Here is a 16,405-nt window from a genome sequence, read left to right on the forward strand (position 1 = left end):
CAGGACCAGAAGCGGTGCTCCTGGAGCCCAAGAAAGGGCCTGAGTTGCTCTGGGTGAGAAGGATCAGGAAACAGTATTGGTTCCCCAGGTGTCTGGGGCCCCAAGACTAGGAATGGCACAGGGTCCAAACTAGAGTATAGAACAGCGGTCGGGAGGCAGGGGGGTGGGGGGTGGGGTGGAAGGGTGAATGAGGCTTAGGGAGTCCCGGCGCGGAGAGCTGCGCTATAGACTTACCCCAAGAGGTCTGAGGATAGTAGTCCATATTGATATTTTTATCAATAATAAGTACTACTTACCATTTCTTAGACAGTTGTGATCTCTCCTTTAAAGTCACGGATGTATTTTCCCTGAAGAACTTTTTATTTCATGTCTAAATGTCATGAAATGTGAATCTGCTGCAAACAGAAGAAACTTTTCTACAAAGATTGTGATTATTTTTGTTTGGTTGGTTTCGTTTTCTAGAGTCAGGATCTCTTCATGTAGTCCAGGATGGTCTGGAACTCCATATGTAACCCATGTTGGCCTCAGTTTCCTTTAGCATCAATTTCATTAACCACTGGTATCACAGGCAGGTGTCACTGGGTTCAGGCAGTGAGTCAGCATATATTCACCACATATATTTGACCACATTTCCTCCAAAGATTTACTATGAAATGCCATGTTAGGCACATACTTGATTGGAGCAATGTATCTCTCTAATTAAACATTTCTTTTGTATTGCCTCTTTAATTATTTTGTTTTTATTGCTTGATACAATTAGCTAAGCTTTGCAATTGCTTTCATTAACCAATTTCCTCTTTCTAAATATCTACCTCTGGATGAGTCTGTTTCTTAAGTGATTCTTAAAGTAATTAATCCTAAATTAAATTGAAGCATTAGAAAATATGAATCAGTAATTTATGTCTCATAGCGCCTATATATTATTCTCAAAAAACTAATGATGTGTATCACTACTCATGTTTAATAGATTGAACTTCATCAACTTAAAATCTACTGCAACACTAACATCTTAGCTCAAGAAACATGTTGTGAACTATCAGCTACTAAGGTAAGTTGGGTTTCTTAGCATGTGAGGTACAAAAGCCGCAGTTACCTTTTTCTTGTATAGTTTGTAGACTCTAAATTTAGGGCAGTACCTAGTGTCTACTGTTCAAGCAGGATGAATAATTTTTTCCACCTATAGAGACCTTCTTAACACCTTCCAAAGTTTCAATTCCATAGTTCCACATGAATTTTGGGGATATATCCTCACTTTGCACTCAACATAAGTACCATTGCCCCCATGCTATGCTACTACTATAGTTAGTGCCTTCATTTTTCACTTACAGAAGTTTTAGATCTATGGTCAGTTCTAGTCTTGCTCATTTCTCTTTTCATATCTGTGACCCATTGTATTGGCTGGGTGTTCCAAAGGAATAGAATCAATAGACTACATCACTGTATATTATACTTAAGTATAATATATACTTATATAAAAGGGGATTTATTAAACTGGCCTAAGTGATCAGAAGCTGAATAATATTATGGCTGCCCACAAGTGGGAAATCCTGAGAACCTGGTAGCTGCTTGATCCAAGAAAGTGGAAACTTCAGAATCAGAGACCAATGATACAGTCCTACTCATGGCCAAAACTCTAGGAGCTCCCTGAGGAGTCACTGAGGTTAAGGCTAAAGAAGCTGTAGACACACTCAGAAGACCACTTCACTTCCAGGTAGCTCGCAACTCTATCAAGTTTGCAGTCAAGACTAATCAGTACAACCGTCTTGTCTAGGTTAGCTTTATGGACACATTTTCATTCCCTTCTTTTTCTTGTAATTTCCAAAGGTCACTTTTACCTTATATCTGGATGGTGCATCATTATGTCAACTGCCTTTCTAACTCCCATTCTTTTCCTTGGCAGTATCACCAGAGTAAGTCTCTAAAACACACACACACACACACACACACACACACACACACACACATAACGTGAGCTTTTTGCAAGAAATGTTTATTATTCAAAACACTGATTGATCTATGGACACTGTGCTAAAGAACTAGCCTGACTAACATGAACACAGTCCTGTATATTCATGTTTCTCTCAGTCTTTACTGATTCCTATTTAGCAACAAAATATAAATTCAGCTCATTAATCTCTCGTGTCAAATATTTTGAACTCCGCTGTAAAGCTACCATATTCTCTTCCACCCATCATTCATTCCAAGAAGAACAATAGTCATCTGTGCCATCTTATATGAATAAAATGATATTTGTTTTCATTTTATTGAAATACAATGTGAACTCTGCGATGGAAGATTTATGTTCACACTTTTATTTCTACTACTTTGTTAGCAAAAGGTTGTTACAGCAGTACCTCTTCCTTTGTTGATTTGTCACCTACTAAAGGAAAGATTATTGGAAGAGAGTAAGTCTAAAAAGCTTAGGAAAAGAACCTCTGAAAACAAAAGTACAAGATTAAAAGTTCTGGCTCTTTGCATCTTACATTTTTGCCGGGAAATCTATACAAAAATTTAATAAATCTCTTTAAAATTCAAAAGCATTTGTAGCTTCCCTCATGTACTTCAAGTAATAGAATGAAAATCTAGTCCAATGACTCAGAGTCTTTCATGTATGAAGTCCTGCTTATGTAGCTTGGCTGTATAAAGCACATCTCAAACCCAGGAATGGATCTCATTCCAAGTAAAATCAAAGTCAGCCAAATATCTTTCTATAAATATCTAAAAAGATAACTTAGGATGCCAATCTACAGACATGGAATACCGAGACTGCCTGCAGCATACCGATCTTCATGAAGGTTTTATTCTTCCCAAAGTTTGTTTCAGTTTATTGTGATTGTCTGACATCAAGTTTCTTAAAATACTGATTTTCTTTAATTTAATAATAATACAATGATATTTTGATATTTCTAAATCTTGTATTTTTTTCACCAATATCCACTGTCTTGTTTCATTAATATTTTCAACCTAAATTATGAAAAAAAAACAGTTTAGAGAAGTATCGGTGATAAATTGGATAAAGTAATTTAGTAATTAACATCAATGGCATGAACTCACATGCTATGAAAAATTTGCTTTAAATCATGGTGCCAACCTAAAGCATTAATAAAAAAATCATGTATAAAAGGACTACTTGGAAATTAGTTGAAAGTAAGTTAAGATTTCATATCAAGAATGAAAAAATATTTTTCGTGGTGATATATATTTGGGAAATGACTTCATCATCCATTCAGTAATTAAAAATAACTAAAAACATGACATATTTCATAAACAGGAATACATAAAAAAGATAATTATATAAAAGTCATTTAAATACATTTGATGTATTTTTGAAACCAACTGTCTTCCTTGCTTTTGTTTTTTGAAAAATATTCTAAAGGGGGCCAGAGTGATGGCTCAGTGGTTAAGACCATTTGCTACACAAACATGGTGACGCCAGTTCAGATTTCAGTACTTAGGTGACAAACCAGGTATGGTCTCTAGCTCCCCTATAACTCCAGTGCTAGGAGCTGGGAACAGAGACGAGAGAATTACTGGGGCTCCATGGCTACCGGCTTAACTAAAAACCACAAGCTCCAGGTTCAGGGAGAGACCCTGCCTCAAAAGAATTAGTTAGACAGTAGTGATAGAGGAAGACACCTTACACCTTCCTGTGCCTTCTGTGGGTGCAGTAAGTACATGCACCTAAATACATACCCCACTAATATGCACAATAAATAAATAAACATATAAACATATAAGCAAATAACAACATTCTTAAAAATCAGAAAATTTCTACATCTCTTTAAAACTTTAACTTTACCCTGGAAATTCAAATACCACATGACTTGTCTTAATATTTTGTGAAATATTTTGTAATATTTAGGTAAAATTTATTCCAGACAATCCATAGACATGCTCCTTTGTTCCTAGTAAGTCAGATTTTCAGTCTCTTCATAGAGTCATAGTCAAACTTTATGGCTGCAGAAATAGACTGAAAGAATGAAGAATAAATGCAAAGAGAAGAGCAACAAGCACTGAAAATTTTAGGGGTGGGCTAACTATGTGTCAATGAAAGCCTAAGGAAGCAGTCCTTAACAGTCAGCTTTTTGGTGTCTTTGCATACTTTTTGGATGTGGACCATTTTATAATGAATCCTAAGATGTACTTCAGTGTAAATTTCCAAATTAACTGCTCAGCTTGGATGAATGTACTATTTTGGTGATGGTCTGTTTTCTTTGATTGTAGCTTTTAGGATTTTGGAATTGAAATTTTATTAAGATACCTAATAACCACTAAATTTTGAGAGAGTAGGCATGAAATAACCAATGGCAAATACAATAGACTGGTCACAGTTCATCTGGGAGCTACTTTTGTTATAGTTTGTATTGTCACAAGTATTAGAGAACTATCTCCTTTCAAAACAATTTTCCTCACTGAAATTATGAATGCTCATTTGAGAAAATGAAAATAGAGAAAGGAAGTAAATGTCAAATACATAAACATATCTATCATGACTTTACACCACAGTAATCGCTGTAGTATTCTTACTGAAATCATTGAAAAGTTCTTAGTTTTAAAATCTTAAATATTTTTCATGCATATATAATTTCCAGTATACAAATTAACCTGTGAATTCTTTCACCTAATACTTTCCCTTCATTAAAGCTGCAAATGTTGAGTTAATCATGATAAACATGTGATATCGAGAAGATAAGACGTGTTTATATTCTCTTCAGAATTACCACCTGATGAAGGCCTTTTCTTTCTTCTTTCCTCCCTCCCTCCCTCTCTCCCTCCTTCCTTCCCTTTCTCCCACTCTCTCTTCCTCCCACCTCTCTTCCTCCCTCCCTTCTTCCCTTTCCCACTCTCTCTTTCTTTCTGATTTTAAAGGTTTACTTTGTTTTTAATTATGTATATGCATACATGTGTGTGTCTGTGTGTGGGTATGTGTACATGAACTCAGGTGCCCGCAGAGTCCAGAAGAAGGGTAAGATCCTCTGGAGCTGGGTTTACAAGCAGTTGTAAGCTGCCCTTCATGGGACTGAGAACTGAACTCGGGTCTTCTGCAAGAACAATAAGGGCTCTTAATCCCTGAGCCATCTATTCAGTCACCTGAATTAATTTTTTAAAATTTTATTTATTATTACTTTTTTATGTGTCTGGGTGTATTGCCCTCATGTGTGTCATGATTTGTCCATAGAGGTCAGAAGAAGGCATTGGATCCCCTGGAACTGGAGTTACAGACAGTTGCTAGCCACCATGTCAGTGCTGGGAATTGAACCTCAGTCTTCTGGAAGAGCAGTCAGTGCTCTTAACCTCCGAGCCATCTCTTCATCCCCCTGAATTATGTTTTAAGGAAAAAAAGTTATTTCTTTGTAATCAAATTTAGCTTCATGTTGTCTAGCATATTCTAAATTCACTAGATTTAAACTGTTTGTCTCTCTGTATGTATGTCTGTAAAGAACACTGGACTAGATAGAGTAGGTTAATTTTATTAAACAACTATCATTTCAGAGTGTAAGAAGAAATCACTTACAACTTTATTTGTACTTATAACTAACTTGTAGTAACTATGTATTACAGATTCAAATAACATGTTCTTATTTTAATTTTTGTTCACCAAATATCTATCCATATTTTACTTGTATGAATTATTTTATTACAAGAATGTATTATAAATGTATAAGATTATTGCTCTCACCATAAAGATATCCATTGTAGAGAATTCCTCACTAAAATCGTCAATTTTAATACATTCTTTGTGTGTCATTGGTGTGATTTTAATACATTGGGGGCTCAGAGACAGAGCATAAGAGTGATAAATTTTTGCATGTGGGTGCCAGTGTTTGGCTGTAAGAAGGAGGTATAGCAGGCAACCAGGCATGCCTGGTTTAATGAGAGCCAGCATCTGAAGCTGATGCCACTCTCTGAACTCTCTTTTTGAATTTTAGTGTCCAGAGCAAGTCAACTTTGGAAGTACCACATCGTCATGGGTAACTGCTCATGCTGGTAAAATATCTGCATATCTTCCGGCAAAGCAAGAACTTAAGGACCGATGTCAGTGCATTCCAAACAAGGTATACTAGTTTTAACATGTGCCCACTTAAAGGTGACTCCAGATAGTAAGCCTGTAGAGCAGAGACTCTGTCTTGCCTTGGTGCTAGTTAAAGCAAATTCCTAAGCCATACAGTCACCAAAGTGTATTTAAAAAAAGGATTCATTTCTTGGATTTTTACATGAATAGTTTTGACACATCTGACCTTCCTTTCAGTGTATGAAAGTTACAATTAACAGAAACTTGAAGGGAGAAACCACTGTATGACAGACAAAAACAGAGTATGTAACATATGCTAGAAATGAGCTGCAGTCCCAGGGATTCAGAATGAGAGGAACAATAACTGCTCTTCAACAAATAAACACAAAAATACTTTGCAGAGTATTTCTTCTTTCCTGTCTGATAAATATATTCATTCAGTACCCCAAAATTTCTAACCAGCTGTGTTTTCCCATTAGTTTTGGTTGTGTATGTACATGTGGGTGTTCAGTTAATTCTATCTGCACCAATAACGTCCCCTGATTAGGGAGAATGGGTCCACGAACCTACAAGAACATTTTTCATGAATGCTTATAGTATCATGAGGTCTGTTCTAGATAAATAAATGATAGACAGATATATGATAGATAGATGAATAAAAGATGATAGATAAATGGATGATAGATAGAAGATGATAGATAGATGATAGATAGATGATTGATAGATAGATGATAGATAGATAGATGATAGATAGATGATAGATAGGTGGATGACAGAGTTGGCTTTAGAACAATGCAACAGAATGATTTCTAACACAGAAATTTATTTTGCTCAGGAGGAAGCTGAATTATTGGGAGCTCTGGGTTCCCTTGGACTGAAAGGGGAGAAAGGAGAGCCGGTAAGATACACACAACCAAATACTGACAGGGCTTGTTCAAAAGTGACTTAAAAATCTGTTCATCTCATATTTAATATAAATACATGCTTCTTTAAAAGTGGTCAGAGAGTGTGCTTAGATGTTGATTCCTACAAACCAGGGACCCCATCAAGTCTGCTTTGGGGTTCATGATGGCGTGAAATTCAGAAAGACCTAGAATTGCAAGTCTTTGTACCTGTAAACCCAAAACAAAACTGAAGAAGGCTCTTCCTTTGGTGTTATTCCCATCTTTACCTGTTTGCTGGCTGATGCATTCCCACTGTGTTCTAATAGCCAGCTCTTGTTAAGTACCTTCTGTGTGAGGCACATTGCTGGATGTTTTAGAGAAAATAAAGAATAGGATAAATTGCTATCCAGGATGCCACTTCCAGAAAGAGACACAGGGATCTAACAAGGCTGTACATGTTAGATACTATATGAAAATCAGAATGGTTTTGAGAAAACAACCTGGGGAGAATAGGGAGAATTCAGTAGAGTAGGTGCTGGGTGATGTTGACTTCTCAGTCAGTATAGAGTGGTGGGCAATATCCCGCACTTTAAGACTTGTTTTTCCTTTGCCATAGCTCAAATTTAGCTTGGATATGTTCTATTCTTTGGAATCGCACCTTTTGCATTAAGGTAAATTAATTTGTACTAAGATTAGAAGTTGATAATTTCTCTCATCTTTCCAAAGGGAAATAGATTTCAGTTTATTTTATTTCTTTACTTGGATGTCCATGACCGAGTCTGAATTATTTACAGAATCTAAATATATAACATGATAGAAACTGAACTTCTTTTGTAATACCTGAAAGGTGCCTGATCCCTCAAAACTTTCACAGAGCCATTTGACTCTCAGAGCAATGTCTGCCCATCCTGCTGTCTATGGGAACATCTGAGTCCTCAGCAATTGCTGGGAAAGAGTTTTGGGTTTTTTTTTTTTTTTTTTTTTTTTTTTTTTTTTGAGGCAAAATGGGCATTTGTGATTACTTCAATAATAGTTCTTGGGAATACCTGTGCTTTCACTATTGTTGTAGGAAAATGTAAAGCAATTAACACACATTCTAAGCGCTACTTAATCAAACAGGGAATCCAAAGAGAATGTGTAGTCTTTACAGTGTATGAGCTCCAAGGCCAGCGCTTTTGGTGTAATCATTTGATATTCATACAAATCTTCATGTTAAGAATCAGTATTGTTATTTTACAGATGTGAAAAACTGAGTTTAGTGAGGCTGAATTGTTTCCCAGAGCCACATAGCTTGAGGCTGGGAACAGAACCCAGGTCTGTTGAGTCCAGCGTCCTCTTCTTAATCACCATCCATTTTGAAAGCCACTCTATATTCTAAAAACACTTCAGTACTATCTGTTTTATATCACTGGGCTACTTTGTACATTTTGTTACTTTGTGCTGTTTTATCCTTGTAAATTCATATAGAATGCCAACCTAGTATTTATACCCTCATCTTGCAGCTGGGGGAACGATTATATATAAATGGTATGCTGGAGATAGCACAATTGAATAAACCCACATAGAAAGATCTCCAGGACTACTCCTAATTTTCTCTGGTCAGCAGTGTGAACTTGGCCATGCCACCCAGTCTCTCAATGGTTCATGGTCCTTAATCTGTAAGGAAGGATGCTGTTATATCTACCTCATTAGTTGAAACAAAATGCTTTGAAAAGGCATTAATTATTGGAGCTTCCTATGCATATTTCTTTACTTGATTTTACTGTCTTTGATTTAACAACTCCACAGTATTTGAGATCACTGTCACATAGAAACATTCCATGTGTGTTGGTCATTTTTTTCCTCCTATTTTAGTTTAAGTCAATGTCTCCTACATAGTCTCTAAAAATATTTCTCCACTTATTTATCAGTAATAAGCATTTATTGTGGACCTAATGGTATAATAACAAGTTCACTAATCCTTAGGGCTACAGTCATAACAAGAAAGCCCAGGACCTATCCTCACTAAATGTGTACTCTTAAGATTATTTATTTAAGTTACTTCCTTCCTTATACAGAAATTACAACCTGGAAAAGGACTAAGAAGACAAGTATTAGAAATATTAGCAAACTTATTATATGTCACATCCATTAAATACAAAGCTATCCCTTGAGTTGTGATGTATTATGACTTCTGTCCTAGGTAACTTTGTATTACTGTGATAAAACACTGACCAAAATGAGCTTGGGGATGAAAGGGTTTCTTTACTCTTCCAACTGATAGTCTATCACTGGGGGAAGTCAGGACAGGAACTCAGGGAAGGACCCTGGAGGCAGAAACTGAAGCACAGACCATGGATGAACGGTGCTCACTAGCTTTCTTCCCTGGCCCATGCTCAGCCTGCTTTCTTATACAATTCAGAACCACCTGCCCAGGGATGGCATTACCCCTACTGAGCTGGACCCTCCCACATCACTCAACAAAGACATTCCCATAGACCAATCCATTAGAGGAAAGTCCCAGATTAAGGTTCCCTCTTCCCAGGCGTGTCAAGTTTACTACTGAATCTATCCAGCATAACTTCTTGTCTATATATTTTAAAAATATTAAACTTTACTTGAAATCCAAATAATAAATTCATAATAATCGAAGATTTTGGCATCAGTGTAAAAATAACTGGTATAAAATGGTACCAAACTAAATAAATATATATCCTGAATTGTTTTCAGTATGTGCACCTGCATTTGATTAAACCAGCATAACCCTTGCTGTATCAAAATGTCATCAGGTGACCATGGCATGAGTGCAATCAACTTTTCTGGGACTTGTAATCAACACAAATGTATTGCTTCATTGTAAGGAGTTGATGAGTTTTTGTTCTTGTTGTTCTATGTGTTCTTGAAACTTTAATATGCAAAACAGTGAGTTGTCCCCAGTGTTTGATTCTGGCATGTAATTCTCATTATTAGAACAGGGGCCCAAATTACCTGCATTATTTGACCATCAAAAGGAATTTTGTGATTGAGCCAATTGAATAGTTAATTTTATGAAATAATCAATAATTCAGAGTCACTCAGAAAACCAGATGGCATTCTAAGTGGTTGCCTTTAGGTCTTTAAATACAAGAAAGAATGCTGGAATGTAAGACAGCACATTGGCGTGAGCACCACTTTGGCGCTTGAAATTCTTAGGAGTGATTCCAGTCCATCATGTAGTGACTTTGAATCCTCGATAATATCAAGTCAGTGGTTGATTGCGAAGAAGAAATACAATGTAATGCATAGAAAACACATAACAATAATTGGCACATTATAGACATCCAACAAATATGTTTATTCTGCTTCCTATTCAGAGTAGTTAAAAAGAAGTGGAATAACACTTTTAAGTTGATTTTAATTTCATATGTGACTTGTTCAAAAACAAAGAACCCTTCATTTCTAAGGCAAAGCCTTACAGGTTTCAATGTTTCAGTACACAAAACCTTGAGTTATTTTACACTATTTGTTAAATACTACTAGTGTGTTGTTTATTTCTTCAAAGATCAAAGATGAATATTGAACTGTAATGTTTTATTCCTAACAATAGCTGACCTTTTCTAAATAGTGTATACTAGTTTTTTGAAAAGATTTCTTATATTGTCATACTTAGATAATCATGGATTACAATTTGCAGATATTAAATAATATGCTTAGAATCCATTAAGGCGCTATTATAATTTACTTTTTTCTCATCTACTGTGCCAATAAAATCACTTTATAGTCTACTAATCTTTGGGTGCATTTTATTTTCGACCCACTGAGATACAATGAAAAACAGCTCTGAAAATACAACTTCCAAATCCATTATCAAATTATGTATCAAGGCAATATTTCTAAGGATGGTGCTTGGAGAATCCTTGCCATAATGTAGCAACTTTATAAAGACTGAATTTTACTTTTATTTATACAGAGGTACTATGAATTAAACAATTAATCTGAATGATAATGTAATTAAGTCCTGTCTCACCTGAGCCAAAGTCTCCTAATGACTTCTTGTCTATCTAAAGATCCTGCCAACCCTCTCAGATGGGTCACAAAGTATCAGTAATATGCAGGGCTTCCCTATTTCACTCCCTTCTCCCTCTATTGTCTCCTTCCCTCTCTTCTTTTTCACTCTCAGTCCAAGTTCTCTGCCTCAGGTTGCATATACCTGAAGGTTCTAGACCTTCATGCCACTCTCTACCTCTTTTCACTTAGCCCCTTGCTACAAATCCCCCTAAGGGTGAACATGGTCAAAGTACATAATGTAAGTACTATGTGAAGTACAAAATATGATAAAGTACAAGGAAAGAAACTGTTTGCATGAAACCCATCACTGCGTACAACAAATGTACGCCAATAAAAATAACTTTAAAATCAAGAGACCTGTCCTTATACCACTTTATAAAAAACGTTTTTCCATCTCATATCCATCTCCTTAGTTTTCTTCATATTTTATTTGCCACCTGACATTGTTCTATGTATGTAATATGGATTTCCCTTAGAAACATGAGCTTTCTAAACTCAGACCATTAGAAAAGTATAAAATAGGAACTAAAAGGGAATGAATGAATGAATTCGAGATCTCAAAGTATAAATCATCAACTTGTGTGTTTCTAGAACTTGTGAATTCCAGGAGACACCTCCAAGTAGGGGAAAAGATTATAAGAAAAAGCTAGATAATTACAAAAATATTCAACATTATTTAATATTATTCTGCTGTACATTTCCCTGTAAAAACTAAACTTTCCACTTACTGATCTGAACAATTTACCTTGATAGTTACGATTAATGATAAAAATCAGAAATATTTGGAAGCAAACCAAAAGTACTGGCATGATTTACTGTTTATCTGCCTAGTTGGCTCATGTGCAACTAGAGTATTTTTATTAATATGTTTCACTAATTTTTAAATTCTTTTTTCATAAAAGCAACACCTCCCTATCATGGAGTCATAGGGTTTGCAATACTCCTGCTTATGTACTTAGTCACTTAGCCACCTTGTTGTAACATCTATTCCCTACTCGGTACCCACCGAAGCTATTTTAACCATGCCCTCTGTCCAGAACTATTCTCTGCATGATATTTTTTGAAATAAAAATTAATACTTTTCTTCCATTCACACTTAATTATTATAATTTCCTGAATCTTTTAATTCCCTCTTCTTATCAAGTGTAGTTAATGACCTAATTACTTAGCAACTACATTACATTCTTAGTCTTTAAGGCCTTTGCTAATACCCTCATTCACTTCAAGGTTGAAATTCTCCGAGTTTTGTAAAATTGCAGCTAAGTTTTTTGTTAGCTTTTAAAAATTAGGCATACAGAATACTGGTCTGTTTATGACATCTTAAGCAGTATCACACTAAACTGCTTATATTCACTCCCTCCTTCCCTTCCTTGCTCTCCTTCTCTGTGACCACTGATCTCCACCCCCCCTTAATGTCCCTGTCAATTGCTGCTTAATTTTAATGTTCTTGAACCCAAAGGTGATCCAAGACTTACTTGAAAATTAATTTTTGAATTTATTTTTGCATTACCATCATCCACATTTTCAGTTAATTTCCCGCAATTATGAAATAATTGCTCTGTTGCTATACTGTGAGGGAAAACAAGGGTCTCTTTAGGTGAAATTACTCAATTTGTTTGACTGCATAGTTGGAAGCTGGTATTGGTTCCTTTCCACTTCCCTTACTCTCCAGTCCCGGTATGGAACTTCCCAAAGGCATAACTGAGGCTGGTGTGGTAGGAGTTCAGATGTAGCGTGGGTGTTTTTTGAAGTTCTTTTGTTTCTGCTGCTGTTTTTTTGGGGGGGGAGGTGGGGGAGTTGTTTTGGTTTGTTTTTTGGTGGTACTGGAATCAAACCCAAGGTCTTGTATGTGCTGGACAATGTTCTACGCCCCCGAGTTCCATCCCCAGTACTTAAGACCTTTTAAAATGTATCAGTGATACCGGACAGCCTGGATTTTCTACTTGAATAAAAGATTAACTGTTGGACTATAAAATCCGGAAAACGTTGCTAAACAACATGAAAATTTCTCGAGCTTCCCTTCTGCTGTATTGTTGGTGGCATTAAGGGAATTCATCATAAGTAGAAAAATTTTCAAATACATGTTCAAAGATCTATTCTTTCAAAACACTTTTTCCCTAGAGTAATACCTAGATACCTACTTCCTAAAGAGATATTCCAATTCAAATTTGTCTTGTATACTTATAAAATTTTTTTAAAGAAATGTACCATGGCAACCTGTCTCGATTTCCAGTCACTAGAATTTTTCAAAATAGTTTCAATATCAGAATTTTTCTTTCATTTTCCACCCAAATGCAGAATCATTGAACTGTAGAATATATTGTTTGATGTCTTTATTGTATGATGATGAAAACAAAGATTTATAGGGTACAGTGCAGGATAAAGTTATCTCAGAAATTTATTAAGATTGTTAAAGAATGCCCTTTATTTCAATACTCCAAAGTTACATTTCTTGGACACTTATTTATGAAAACTTGATTTAATTTGCTACTGAGTGTCTATGGAACTCACTTTCAGTTCCTGAAAATGTGTTAGAAAAATTGAATTTAAGGTCATGAATCAATGACTAGATAAAACTAATCATAGATACATCCAGTTGCACTCAAAGGTCATGCTAATAATAGTTACATTCCAGAAGGTACATAGGGCAATCAGTGTCTTAGGTGGAAAGATGGAGATTTGTAGAAAAGGAAGGGCATTTGGGACAAAATCACGGAACTAGAGAAAGACATTATGTTGCAGAGACAAACGTTACTCCGAGTTAGAGACCTTGTTTCTTTTCCTAGACGCGTGCTTTTGTAGGATGGATCTTACTTGTCCTATGCTCCATTTCAATAAGAACTTCAATAAATGAAAGGAATACCGTAGTTACTGATAATCATGTTGAATCAAGTCATTGTGAGATCTGAGGGCCTCAGTCTTTGGAAATCTACTTGGCCAAAATGGTTCTTGATGGAGTCTTTTAAAATCAGTTAACGGGCATCCATATCTGTGTGAGGCCAGTGTCCTTAGGACTTTGGAAGCTAATGCAATAGATAAGGTGTTTTATGCTTGGTGGTCAAAATTGTGTCAAATCTCCCTGAGGTACCTCAAGCAGTTTTCCTCTGGGTTCAATTTACTTAAGTTGCTCTTAAAGGGTCGCATAGCTGAATGTTCATTCAATTTCCAATGATGCTAAATATGGCATCAGCTCACATTTAGCTGGTGGTAGTGTTTCATGCATCTTCAGAGACCCTCCTCGGTGGCTACTATCTTCTTAGTATTTATAGAAACACTTGATCCTTGACATATTCTTTCAGGGTCTGTTTCACCGGTGGTGCCAGCTCTGCTCTCACCTTTTCACTTTATTCAGCTTTGAAAAGGATTTAACACTTACGAGCGGAAAAAAAATGTTACCATCGGGGAGCTTCTCTCACTTCTGTAATCCATAGTATTCCTCTAATGAGCACGTACACAATGAAAATAGCAAAAAACAAAAAATTCATGCTGTCTGATGGTATAGTTGATAAATTATTCAATATTTTGACTCAAGGTAGAAATACCAATTTTTAAAATTTCAAACATTTAAAATCATACCACAAAGTGTTTCAGACTAAATACCTACCTGTATTTTTTATAATGAAAATAACCTTGTTTGAGTTTTATAAATAAATTTCCAAAGAAAATCATTAGTCCTTATGGGTTATGAATCCTCACAGCTCAGTTCAATGGAACTACATTTGCTTCAGTGGAATATAAGGGTCTCTTCGAAGTTATTCACACAACAACCCTGAACTCAACCTGGTTTCTGCCTCTCAGTATCCCCTGAGCTTTTTTTCCCTCAGAAGTTCTTAAAAGCACTGTTAAAAAAAAAAAAAAAAAAAAAAGTTCAAGTATGTTACTTGAAACAAGAACATAGGAAAAGAGCCATAGAACAAATACCTCTGGTACAACACCCAGTGAAATTTTAAGGGTTTTGTATTTAGGGCTGGAGACATGGCTCAGCAGTTAAAAGCACTGACTGCTCTTTCAGAGGACCCAGGTTCGATTCCCAGCACCCACGTGGTGGCTAACAACTGTCTGTAACTCCAGTTCCAGGGGAATCTCTTCTAATCTTCTAATCTTCTAATCTTCGTGGACATTGCATGATACCGGTGCACTTACATACACGCAGGCAATAAATACATTCATACACATAAAAATAATAAATAAAAACGGTTGTGTATTTAAACCAGAAAACTGATTTACATTAATGAAATGAAGCATATTCTGAGCAGTATAAAGTAGAATTTGTGTACTAGTTTCAATTTACACTTTCATCCAAACCAATACTACAATGAATTAAATTATTTACTTGCAAATATCCATCATTGTAAAAATAGACCTACACTTGAAGTTAGCGAGATGGCATCAGTAATTTTTCTTTTAAGTCAAGACTTAAAAAAACAAGCTATTAGTTTACCAAGGTAGCATTTTCCTTCTGAGATGCAGGACAAAACAGTACACTACATAGCACTATTTTATGAAATATATTTATGGAATACAGAATTATATGGACTTTAAGGAGGAGTTTTAGCATATATATACATACATAGAGAGGGAGAAAGAGAGAGAGAGAGAGAGAGAGAGAGAGAGAGAGAGAGAGAGAGGTCTCCCTGTAGCCCCAACTGGTATCTCCCAACTGGCCTGGAATTCATTATGTAGACTAGGCTGACCTCAGTCTCAAAGAGCTCCACCTTCCTCTGCCTTCCAAGTGCTGGGATTAAAGGCATGTGCCATTATGCCCTGCTAACTCTATTCTTTTTTAAATTGCACTTATCACCCAGTAAAGACTTGGAGTAGGCATGCTTTACTTAATACATACAGCCTTTGTTCAATATCATAGGCCAATAGCTGTCCTCATTATGTTGATTCAGCACACCTACAATTTTGTCCAAAAAGATTTGGTAAACTTTCTGTTATCGGTTCATGGTGGAGTAAAAGACTTTTCTACATAGCAAGTGTTATTAGGTAGTGGGTGATTTCTGGTAAGGTTAGATGGACAGAAGCTACTGTCAGTAAAAATGAGTCAAAGGGAAGGTTCAGTTTTCCTAAGTGAATCCTTAATGCATAAAATCTCTCTCTCTCTCTCTCTCTCTCTCTCTCTCTCTCTCTCTCTCATCCTCATGGTATGCAGTGGGAAAATAAGGTGAAGATTTAGACAGTGGAGCAAACCCTGCATACTTTACCTGCAAACAGCTCTAAAATTATATTTGCTTTCATTGCCTGAATATCTCACATGAATATCTGCTCATTTCCTACTTTACTTATATGCCAGTGTAACATTTGTGATTTGGGGGAGGTGGGGATACTTTTCAAAAAAGTACTTTTTAAAAAAAGATTAAAGGGGCCAACATAATATCATAAGAGCATACATATACATAACTAAAAGTTACTCGACAAACAACAAAGCCAGACAGGCGATACCTTCAGTCGAGTTGTTGGCTAGGATAGATAAAGGCTC

At 36.0% G+C, this 16,405-nt stretch overlaps 1 protein-coding gene across 1 annotated transcript in view; it reads left to right on the forward strand.

Annotated features, from left to right (window-relative positions):
• Nucleotides 1-16,405, forward strand: part of Col19a1 (collagen type XIX alpha 1 chain) — a 409,660-nt gene that overhangs the window by 82,215 nt on the left and 311,040 nt on the right. The window contains exons 7-9 of the mRNA XM_008856281.2: nucleotides 968-1,048; nucleotides 5,931-6,056; nucleotides 6,849-6,911. Of these exons, the coding sequence (XP_008854503.1) occupies nucleotides 968-1,048; nucleotides 5,931-6,056; nucleotides 6,849-6,911 (270 nt within the window). The remainder of the gene's footprint in view (nucleotides 1-967; nucleotides 1,049-5,930; nucleotides 6,057-6,848; nucleotides 6,912-16,405) is intronic.

Source organism: Nannospalax galili, unplaced genomic scaffold (assembly GCF_000622305.1).
Source record: "Nannospalax galili isolate Female #2095 unplaced genomic scaffold, S.galili_v1.0 scaffold206, whole genome shotgun sequence".
NCBI lineage: Eukaryota > Metazoa > Chordata > Mammalia > Rodentia > Spalacidae > Nannospalax > Nannospalax galili.